This window comes from Podarcis muralis, chromosome 6 (genome assembly GCF_964188315.1).
Source record: "Podarcis muralis chromosome 6, rPodMur119.hap1.1, whole genome shotgun sequence".
NCBI lineage: Eukaryota > Metazoa > Chordata > Lepidosauria > Squamata > Lacertidae > Podarcis > Podarcis muralis.
In genome coordinates, this window is record NC_135660.1 from 76,773,540 (window position 1) to 76,785,703 (window position 12,164).

General features: G+C 44.2%; 1 protein-coding gene across 18 annotated transcripts in view; it reads left to right on the top strand.

Moving 5' to 3' along the window:
* Positions 1-12,164, top strand: part of LDB3 (LIM domain binding 3) — a 152,043-nt gene that overhangs the window by 108,838 nt on the left and 31,041 nt on the right. For 11 of the 18 annotated variants that reach the window (XM_077930583.1, XM_077930582.1, XM_077930584.1 and 8 more), the window contains 2 exons: positions 8,237-8,272; positions 10,580-10,786. The exons of 4 other annotated variants lie outside the window; for them this stretch is intronic. In XM_077930583.1, coding sequence (XP_077786709.1) covers positions 8,237-8,272; positions 10,580-10,786 — 243 coding nt within the window. The remainder of the gene's footprint in view (positions 1-8,236; positions 8,273-10,579; positions 10,787-12,164) is intronic. 3 more of the 18 variants (XM_077930588.1, XM_077930591.1, XM_028729275.2) reach the window with 1 other exon arrangement.

Sequence of the window (12,164 nt, forward strand, 5' to 3'; positions counted from 1 at the left end):
TTTGATACAGACACTTAAAAGAACAATTTCTGTAAGATTCACTTTTCCCCCACTGCAAGATGATGGTTGCCAATGGATGAACGTTGCCACTCAAATAGCTAGCCATCTTTATCACCCTGCCGGGTAGTGTAGACAATCATGCCAGTCGCCTACTTTCCCAGATTTAAGTGCAAAAGAGTAGCAAAAAAAAAATTCCTTACTATTTCTCAAGATGATACACACGACTAGCATAAGGAGCAAAGTTCCATTGCACTGCAACAGTGTGCTAAGTGATAAATTATCGTTTATATTCGCTCATCATCTTGCAGTGGGCAAAGCTGGTATGTAAGCAGAGGACCAGTTTACTGAGTGCACTTGTTAAACAGTTGTCTGTCCTCGGCCACACCTATTTTATTGATCTCCTCCAGTTAGATGCACATGGACCTGGGTGTCACTGCAGCCACCACAAAGGGTTGAGGAACCTGACGTTCTGACAGTCACAGAAAGGACTGAGATCCAACAGAGGCTTCCACTGGAAGAAGGGGATGATTCTCACTGATCCCACACTGTTCCTGGAGGGTCCCAGACCCCGCAACCCTACAGAACAGCCTTTCAGGGGGGCTGTAGGGGGAAGGAGGAATCAGCCAAAATGGCCACCCCTCTTCTTCCAGCAGGGATCCCCTGTAAGCAAAATTCTGCTCACGGGATCTCTGAGCCCAAGCTTAAACATCAACACCACACATATGTAGTGGAAGGCTGAAAATTAAGTTGGAATTGTCACCATTCAGACTAGTTCCATAAGGACCTTGTTACAGGGCGATGCCAAAAATTGCATTGGAACAGGAGCAACAGAAATATAAAACAAATTCACCTTTAGGCTAGCATAGCCTACAATGATTCCCACTCCCCGGTGCCTTTTCCATAATTTTAGAGGCCTAATGCTGCTAGAAGCCTAATCTTTGGTCTTGTCTTTGATCTGGATCATTTGCTTTATGTTGCTGTAAATTTGGCTACGTTGGAAATAAACTGCTTCAGATTTCCTCGCACCCCCAAGCTGAATGGGTGTGGAAGTTTATCTTTAAAATGTTTTTTGCATGCCCTTTGGTTCTTGGTATATTATTTTAACACTTCTTTTCGTTCACAGACTACTTTGTCTAACATACACACTCGCACACCACCGAGCCTGACTGCTGTTCTATATGTAACCTTGCAAGTGGATTGATAACTTCGGCTTGCCCATACAGCTTTTATGTGGTATATTATAGCTGCATAACAGGGGAAAGGCAACTTTGGTCAGAATTTCTTATTCCCAACTTGAAGTCCACAGCTGGTTGATACATCTGTGTTGAACACAAATCTCACCTCCCCTGGACTGGCCAGTTTCAAAGCATATACAAATGAAGGGGTTGGTGTAGCCAAAGTACTGCTGTTTCCATGTTTGTAATGCCCCTGCTTCAATGGAAAATAAGTAGTGCTTGATTTAGGGACTCCATTCTCATGCTTCAAAATGAAGAATGCATAGCGTAGCTAGCTCATGGGCATATTGACCATCTTCTCACTGTAATAGATCTTCTCAATAGTAATAGATTGGTGGGATATTGTCAGGTGTGCAGCTCCCCTGTGTTTGATATCACGCATCAGAACTCCTGAGGAAAAGCTTTATACTTTAAGTACCTGTTTGACAAAGCAAGAAGGATCCTCAATTCTGGAGAGATCCAAAGATGTAAACTGCTGCACCTACGGAATTATTCCAAGAGCTGGAAACCAAGCTGAGAGTTGGACGTCAGTGGCAATTAGTACACAATTGGGCACAAATCACTGAAATCTGTATGGAGTCCCTCGACTATTAGGTGTTTCACAAAGGATGGGCATTTTGGAGGAATGTAATACTATACCCCCAGTAATTGGGTGCCATCACAATGGCTCAGTAATTTATTTAGGTCAATGTATTGGTAGAGCATGGGGTTTACTGGCGTGTATTTAAAAATAAACAAACAATAACATGGCAGTCCATTTAAAAAAAAAGGATTGACAGTTCTCAAAACTAAAGATCTAAATGCATATGTCTATTTATCCTACTGTATATCTGCAAAGCACCTGATTTATAAACACTTCAATTTTAATTAAGTGACCAAGTACATAAGTACATCAGAAACAGGAAACCAAAGTTTCTCTTTAGCTGCTCCCATAACAGTAGTGGTCTTTTATTGCTGTTGATTACCGTATTTTTCCCTCTTATAAGACGCACCAGACCATAAGACGCACCTAGCTTTTGGAGGAGGAAAACGAGAAAAAAAATATTCTGAATCCCAGAAGCCAGAACAGTTTTGGCTTCTGGGATAGCCGCGCAAAGCCTCTTCAAGACAGGGGGAGCCTTTATCCCGCTGCCCTGAAGAGGCTTCACGCGGCTAAGCCAGAACAGCAAGACAGATCGCTGCGCAGCGATCCCTCTGCTGTTCTGGCTTCTAGGAAAAGCCCCCAAGAGCTGAACTCCCTTTAAAGAGTGCGCGGAGCGTGTGTGCAGCTCTTGGGGGCTTTTTCCCGAGGAGGGAGAAGGGCAGCCCGTCAGTTCCTTCTCCCACCTCACGGAAAAGCCCCCAAGAGCTGCACACACACTAGGCGCGGCTCTTTAAAGAGCGCACGGCTCTTGCTGGCTTTTGTGGGAGGTGGGGGAAGGGACAGAGGGCAGCCTGTCAGTCCCTTCCCCCACCTCCTGGAAAAGCCCCCAAGAGCCGCGCTCCCTTTAAAGAGCAGCGCAGAGCGTGTGTGCGACTCTTGGGGGCTTTTCCCCAAGGAGAGAGAAGGGACTGACGGGCTGCCCTTCTCCCTCCTCGGGGAAAATCCCCCAAGAGCCACACACATGCTCCACACAGCTCTTTAAAAGAAGCGCTGAGCAGAGCCTCCCACCTCCATTCGCTCCATAAGATGCACACACATTTCCCCTTACTTTTTAGGAGGGGAAAAATGTGTCTTATGGAGCGAAAAATACGGGAAATGTTCACAGCCTCCAGATTTTGCTGGGCTACCACTCCCATCAACCCCAGCCAGCAGGGCCAGCAGTCAGGAATGATAAGAGTTGTAATCCATCAACATCTGGAGGATCGCAGGTTCAAGTGATGAACACGCATGTGTGAACTGGCCCTTGATATCTGCACCAGAAAGCACTTATAGCTCGGTAGCTGGGTTTATAGTCAGTAATTGTTGTCCTTCCGTTTGACCGTCTAATATAGCCCATTGCTAGCACATCAAGAAAGATTAACATGTAAAGTTTAAAAACAAAATAGAATAGAGAATTGTTCGTTGAGATCTGCACTTGCTGATTCCTTTTGTCACAACTCTGAATTTTTTCCTTTTCTTCTGCATTGCTATAAGGGACTGTATTTCCCCCCTGCATTGTTTCATGCCATTCTCTCTCATTTTAAATTTCACAACTCCCCTGCCGTCATCATTCAGTAGCTCCTTTGATACAGACACTTAAAAGAACAATTTCTGTAAGATTCACTTTTCCCCCACTGCAAGATGATGGTTGCCAATGGATGAACGTTGCCACTCAAATAGCTAGCCATCTTTATCACCCTGCCGGGTAGTGTAGACAATCATGCCAGTCGCCTACTTTCCCAGATTTAAGTGCAAAAGAGTAGCAAAAAAAAAATTCCTTACTATTTCTCAAGATGATACACACGACTAGCATAAGGAGCAAAGTTCCATTGCACTGCAACAGTGTGCTAAGTGATAAATTATCGTTTATATTCGCTCATCATCTTGCAGTGGGCAAAGCTGGTATGTAAGCAGAGGACCAGTTTACTGAGTGCACTTGTTAAACAGTTGTCTGTCCTCGGCCACACCTATTTTATTGATCTCCTCCAGTTAGATGCACATGGACCTGGGTGTCACTGCAGCCACCACAAAGGGTTGAGGAACCTGACGTTCTGACAGTCACAGAAAGGACTGAGATCCAACAGAGGCTTCCACTGGAAGAAGGGGATGATTCTCACTGATCCCACACTGTTCCTGGAGGGTCCCAGACCCCGCAACCCTACAGAACAGCCTTTCAGGGGGGCTGTAGGGGGAAGGAGGAATCAGCCAAAATGGCCACCCCTCTTCTTCCAGCAGGGATCCCCTGTAAGCAAAATTCTGCTCACGGGATCTCTGAGCCCAAGCTTAAACATCAACACCACACATATGTAGTGGAAGGCTGAAAATTAAGTTGGAATTGTCACCATTCAGACTAGTTCCATAAGGACCTTGTTACAGGGCGATGCCAAAAATTGCATTGGAACAGGAGCAACAGAAATATAAAACAAATTCACCTTTAGGCTAGCATAGCCTACAATGATTCCCACTCCCCGGTGCCTTTTCCATAATTTTAGAGGCCTAATGCTGCTAGAAGCCTAATCTTTGGTCTTGTCTTTGATCTGGATCATTTGCTTTATGTTGCTGTAAATTTGGCTACGTTGGAAATAAACTGCTTCAGATTTCCTCGCACCCCCAAGCTGAATGGGTGTGGAAGTTTATCTTTAAAATGTTTTTTGCATGCCCTTTGGTTCTTGGTATATTATTTTAACACTTCTTTTCGTTCACAGACTACTTTGTCTAACATACACACTCGCACACCACCGAGCCTGACTGCTGTTCTATATGTAACCTTGCAAGTGGATTGATAACTTCGGCTTGCCCATACAGCTTTTATGTGGTATATTATAGCTGCATAACAGGGGAAAGGCAACTTTGGTCAGAATTTCTTATTCCCAACTTGAAGTCCACAGCTGGTTGATACATCTGTGTTGAACACAAATCTCACCTCCCCTGGACTGGCCAGTTTCAAAGCATATACAAATGAAGGGGTTGGTGTAGCCAAAGTACTGCTGTTTCCATGTTTGTAATGCCCCTGCTTCAATGGAAAATAAGTAGTGCTTGATTTAGGGACTCCATTCTCATGCTTCAAAATGAAGAATGCATAGCGTAGCTAGCTCATGGGCATATTGACCATCTTCTCACTGTAATAGATCTTCTCAATAGTAATAGATTGGTGGGATATTGTCAGGTGTGCAGCTCCCCTGTGTTTGATATCACGCATCAGAACTCCTGAGGAAAAGCTTTATACTTTAAGTACCTGTTTGACAAAGCAAGAAGGATCCTCAATTCTGGAGAGATCCAAAGATGTAAACTGCTGCACCTACGGAATTATTCCAAGAGCTGGAAACCAAGCTGAGAGTTGGACGTCAGTGGCAATTAGTACACAATTGGGCACAAATCACTGAAATCTGTATGGAGTCCCTCGACTATTAGGTGTTTCACAAAGGATGGGCATTTTGGAGGAATGTAATACTATACCCCCAGTAATTGGGTGCCATCACAATGGCTCAGTAATTTATTTAGGTCAATGTATTGGTAGAGCATGGGGTTTACTGGCGTGTATTTAAAAATAAACAAACAATAACATGGCAGTCCATTTAAAAAAAAAGGATTGACAGTTCTCAAAACTAAAGATCTAAATGCATATGTCTATTTATCCTACTGTATATCTGCAAAGCACCTGATTTATAAACACTTCAATTTTAATTAAGTGACCAAGTACATAAGTACATCAGAAACAGGAAACCAAAGTTTCTCTTTAGCTGCTCCCATAACAGTAGTGGTCTTTTATTGCTGTTGATTACCGTATTTTTCCCTCTTATAAGACGCACCAGACCATAAGACGCACCTAGCTTTTGGAGGAGGAAAACGAGAAAAAAAATATTCTGAATCCCAGAAGCCAGAACAGTTTTGGCTTCTGGGATAGCCGCGCAAAGCCTCTTCAAGACAGGGGGAGCCTTTATCCCGCTGCCCTGAAGAGGCTTCACGCGGCTAAGCCAGAACAGCAAGACAGATCGCTGCGCAGCGATCCCTCTGCTGTTCTGGCTTCTAGGAAAAGCCCCCAAGAGCTGAACTCCCTTTAAAGAGTGCGCGGAGCGTGTGTGCAGCTCTTGGGGGCTTTTTCCCGAGGAGGGAGAAGGGCAGCCCGTCAGTTCCTTCTCCCACCTCACGGAAAAGCCCCCAAGAGCTGCGCACACACTAGGCGCGGCTCTTTAAAGAGCGCACGGCTCTTGCTGGCTTTTGTGGGAGGTGGGGGAAGGGACAGAGGGCAGCCTGTCAGTCCCTTCCCCCACCTCCTGGAAAAGCCCCCAAGAGCCGCGCTCCCTTTAAAGAGCAGCGCAGAGCGTGTGTGCGACTCTTGGGGGCTTTTCCCCAAGGAGAGAGAAGGGACTGACGGGCTGCCCTTCTCCCTCCTCGGGGAAAATCCCCCAAGAGCCACACACATGCTCCACACAGCTCTTTAAAAGAAGCGCTGAGCAGAGCCTCCCACCTCCATTCGCTCCATAAGATGCACACACATTTCCCCTTACTTTTTAGGAGGGGAAAAATGTGTCTTATGGAGCGAAAAATACGGGAAATGTTCACAGCCTCCAGATTTTGCTGGGCTACCACTCCCATCAACCCCAGCCAGCAGGGCCAGCAGTCAGGAATGATAAGAGTTGTAATCCATCAACATCTGGAGGATCGCAGGTTCCCCACGCATTATTTAGATTAGCCATACATGTATTGCAGCTAGGAACAGAGCAGAAAATCATTCAGGGGGAGAAATTCATTCAGCTTGCATTTCGATGCTTATCTATAACTAGTTTGCACTTCCTGAACCAAGATGCAGCTGCCCTCAAGATCTACACTTCTCAGAATTTTGTGAAGCATTTTTCCACGCAAAAAGTATGCCCAAAAATGCATATATCAGTGAAAATAACATTCCAAGCCGCTTTGCGGTAGGGGAAGTTGCTTGCAAAAATGTGTATATTAGGCAAATTTGTGTGCAAAGACTGCACATATCAGAAGAAATGCATATGAAAATGCATATTTTTAATGTAGGCTTTAAAGAAGCACTTGCAAATGGGTGCAGAAAAGGGGGAAACTGAACCTAAAGTTGGGAAACTGGGAGAAACTGAAATTGACAAATTTGTCCATCCCTAATAGCAAGCAGTTACTATCTTCTATGAGGCATTTTGTTCTATGAGAGAAGGGTGGAGGGAACTCATCTTCTAAGACAATGCCTGCCACCCGGAATTTGTATTAAAATAATTAACAGCCTTTGAAAGGAAAGAAAAAGTGTTTCCCACTTAATTCCCACAACCTTTTGAATTGATTGAATGATTAATTAATTGGTTGATTAATTATCGACTAAGACATGCAGTATGCAGACCTACCTGGCAGTAAACCCCACTGATCACAATAGGTCGTAATTCTCTGCAAACATGCAGAGAATGTAAACATTTCAACCCTAATTCTTACTGTAGACAGAATATATGGCAATAGATATCCTGTGGGTTCCTTTAACTAGTTTATGGGGTGCTAGTTCTCACTGAAATTTCAATCCATTAAATTTTCAGTTACCACTGCAGATGGGGACTCTTTGGGACTGAATGTTCTTTCATACAACCTACCCCCTCCTCCCCAAAGAAATCCTCAACCCTCCACATAAAAAACTAGCCTGTCAGAAAGAAGGCTCGGCTAGATTAGACCCCTTGTAATCTAGCTTTCCAGTGGGACGCGGCTGGCGCTGTGGGTAAAAGCCTCAGCGCCTAGGGCTTGCCGATCGAAAGGTCGCGGTTCAAATCCCCGCGGCGGGGTGCGCTCCCGCTGCTCGGTCCCAGCGCCTGCCAACCTAGCAGTTCGAAAGCACCCCCGGGTGCAAGTAGATAAATAGGGACCGCTTACTGGCAGGAAGGTAAACGGCGTTTCCGTGTGCTGCGCTGGCTCACCAGATGCAGCTTGTCACGCTGGCCACGTAACCCGGAAGTGTCTCTGGACAGCGCTGGCCCCCGGCCTCGAGTGAGATGGGCGCACAACCCTAGAGTCTGTCAAGACTGGCCCGTACGGGCAGGGGTACCTTTACCTTACCTTTTTAATCTAGCTTTCTAAGTGCATGGATTTACTAATATTTTGTACAGAGAGACATTGAATTGTTGGATCTCCCAGCTCCCCTGCAGCCTGAAGTGGGGCAGTCCAGGTGCAGGTGTACCACCTAATGAGAAATTAGGCCTGCATTTTTAATTGTTTTCCCTGACGTTCTCTCTTATCTGTGTCTGGACCCTAAGAACGGCCCTCCCTGCTTTGCGAACTGCTGGAGCCAGCCGTGTACCACCTACCTTTCAGCACAATTCAATAGTTCTCCCACCATGGGAACTATCATTAATTGTATTCATACTATATTCCCCTCCTTCCACAGTGGCAAGAAAAATGTTGCTGGATCTCCCGAAAACAGGTAATGTGTTTTTGTAGACTTGACTCCCCTGTTTATTACAGATGCTTTCCCTCGGACACAGAACGGTCACACCCAGCAAATAGTTATATGCCTTTAAATCCTGCTCATCAGTGGGTTGAAGCCCTCTTAACTTTATCCTAGATTTTGATTTATGAACTGTTTGAACAGATTAGAATACATGTTTATAGTGGATAAAAGGGGGTGTCTGCACTGTGAAACTGTCCTCTAGAAAGAGATTGGTCTTGGTTTCAATCAGGATAGATGTTAACCTTTCAGATGTAAATCCACTGGAATTCTGCACCATTTTATTTAGAAGTGTTTTTAGTTACATTTCCCCCCCTAAAACTTTCTGGTCAAGTACCAGAATGGTTCTTCTCTTGTGCTGTCATTCTAAATTTCTCTTCATAAATTCCACAGCTGAATTAGGAGGGGGACACGTAATAGGGCTGTTTGCAAGTCACACCCATTTCACTGTTGTTGTTTTTTAATATACTATACAGCACATGTTACTGCTGAAATATGGTTGGTTCAGCTATCACTGTGCAGCTGGCCTGTGTTCACCAAGCATCTCCTCCATTCACGACTCATTGTTTTGCTTTATAACTTAAATCTCTTGCTTTTCAGTATTTGGACCTCCCATTTTACCTGACAAAGAAAGTTCTAACAAGTTTCTAGATTTCTCAGTTCTCTGAAGACACTCCTAGGCTGTGGGTTGGATCCATAAGTGCATCTTCAAGCAAAGGGCATCTTCAGCTCATGGAAGTTCTGTTTTAACACCCTGCACAAGAAAATTAAAACCAAATTCACACACACACACACACACACACACACACACACACACACAATTGCTTTTTATTAATTTTCTTACTTAATAGACAAACATAAACAGTAAAGTTACCAAATTAATAAAATATATTAAAAACAAAGAAACAAAATACCAAAAACATACACACAACTACAAATCCATAAATTCTTATGTACAGACTTATGTCACCATATTCTTTAATCCTAATTCTTTGTCTTCTCCAGTAGACTTCCATCTTCCTCTAAGTGGGTCTATTTTATCTATTTGAACTTCTCCTTTTATCCTTTCTTCATTTCTCCTATTTTCCACATACTATACTAATAATCCATATTGTGGTTTGCAAAAATTATTCAAAGCAAATCCAAGTTTTTACTTGGGGACATTGGTTTTTTTTACATAATCTCTATAGATTCCCCATTCCTTTTGGAATTTTTGGTTAGGTTGTCTCCTAATCGCATCCGTCATTTTTGCCAACTCGAGATATTCAAATAGCTTATCCTGGCATTCCCTTTTTGTTGGTACTATTTCACTTTTCCGATTCCTAGCTATTAATATTCTAGCTGCCGTTGTGGCATATAAAAATATTCTCTTTTTTTCATTCCTCCTATTTTCCCCCCTGTTTGCACAATAAATTGTCCAGGAGTTTGCACAACTTCATGAGCAAGTGGAAGCATAAGAACTGCTGTAGAATCTACCCATTTAAGCACTACAGTATGTGCACTCTTGAACAAGGGATTGTAAAACAAAGCTAGTGGTTATTTTCTTTCTCTTCCCACTAGTAGAATGTATTTACCATGGCAATATGGCATATTTTCAGGTGCTTTTGTATCTATGATGTCAACAAAAATGTCAGAAAAACCACAGTCTTCATTATGAAATCCAGGAGTTTTATTTGGGCACCTAATATTATATCTTGGCATTATTATTATTCTATTTTAAGGAGCAACTCATTGAGCTCTCTCTCACAAAAGCCTTTGAAATTTGGAGGACTTTTGTGGGAATTATGCCGGGTGGGTTGTATCCTTGAATGCTCTTCTTTAACACATGGGAAATAGTGACCCTGAGGCAGCTATACTCCCGTGCAACTAGTTCTGCATAAAAACTAGTGGCCCTAAATGCGGATGTGAGTCCACATCAAAAGTTGCATCCTGTCATTCCAGCAGGACCTGGATGACCAGTGCAATATGGTTGTGCATTGAGATGCACACTGCACCCGCCTTGCCTGCACACACGGCAATCTGCTTCTGTGTGCATCCCCTCCCTGCTACATGAGAGCTTTACAACAGGATGCAAAAACGTTTCAAAGCATTGCATCCTATGGTAGATTTACATAGTGGCCATGTAGATCTATGTCCTTTAAACGCCAGCTCCTTGTTTGGCCTGATTCCAACCCCGTCCCTCCCCAGCCAAGGTCTTGGTTGTTCTTTAAGTTGGAGATGATGTGATTCCCCACCCAATGACCTCTCTTATGCACATGCACCCTTGTAATCTCTGTTGCCCAGCGCTGCAGGTACTGCTCACGAGGCACAGTATGCGACGTCAAGTGTTTGGCATTGCCCTAAGTCTTGCAGCACAGATGCCAACACTGACAGAGCTAGAGCAATGGCCTCCAAAGGGTCCATGAGATTTGGGACTGGTACAAGTCAGAGGGAAGCCAGCTGCCACAGTGCTGGCCAGACAGTCCCTCCTGCTTTCTCCAGTAACCAAAGGTACACTGCACCATGCAACTCCATGACTGACCTGGTTTGGATCTTTGCTTTGGGTTTTGTAATAACCTCTTCTAACTTCTAATGGAACATTCCAATATTTAAAGACTCTCTATACCAGCAGTTCTCAACCTGCGGGTCCCCAGATGTTGTTGGACTACAACTCCCATCATCCCGGAGCTCTGGCCTTGCTAGCTAGAGATGAGGGTAGTTGTAGTCCAACAACATTTGGGGACCCACAGGTTGAGAAAGGCTGCTCTATACAGTCTATACACACACACACACACAGTATTTAATATGAGACATTAAATGTTACATCTTACCTCACTGTTAGATAATTGTCTGTAATAAATGATTACAGCAGCTTCACGTCTCCAGATTATTGCACAATAACTGCAACTGTCACTTATAAAGGGAATTTGCCCCAACTAATTCTGCTTCAAAAAAACAATTCCACAAGTATGTGTTGGCCCAGCCTTTGTAAATATGCTTACAGAGGTTGCTAGCCTACAGTTGTTTTACTAGCCTGCTGTAGGCTGGCAGAGAAGGGGTGGGCAGCCGCATCCCTCCTCCTGATCCTGGGCTTCCCTCCTGCAATCTGCTCAGAGGGGCAGAGCTCTCAGCTCCTCCTCCACTAGCTTACTCACTCGTTGGCATGCAGTTTCTACAAGGTGCATGCTTAAATACGAGGCTGAGTTGGCCACAGAGAGAAATTAGGTCCAGAATTGGAGCTCCTGCGTGAGATTTCCCCCATTCACTTTAGCGGAGGGCACAGTTTCTGAAATATACTCGGAGTCGAGTGTGAATTTCATTCTCTTTATTCAGCTCATAGTAGCAATGAATGAAACTTTTCCCAAAACGTCTAGCTATATATACATTATTTACACAATGGGCCCCGTGTAATTGGCTAATTCTGGGCTGCTCCTGTAGGCCAGTCAGGTTGCGGATTCACCTCCTCCAGAAGCCTGATTGGCTGCTCCTGCAGGCTAATCAGGTCACTGATTCACTTCCACCTGGAGCTGGATTGGGTGGCTCCTGCGGATGAATCAGACTGCTGCATTCTGTATCCTATTGTTCTAGGATTCAGCTCAGTACATAACAGTTTCATTTGTGCAAAGGGATGCACAATCAGATTTCTCCACTGAAATGAATAGAGTTCCCATGACTGGGAACCAGGTGTGTATTACCATTCCCACACTTGCAAGAAATTACTGAATTCGAGTAAAGAAAAAAAAATTCTGCATCAGGGTTGGCTAACATGTGGCACTCCAAATATTGCTGGACTACAGTTTCCATTATCCTGATCAGTGGCTAATCCTGGCTGTGGCTAATGGGAGTTGGAGCCCACTACAGCTAGAGAGCCACAAGTTAGCCACCCCTG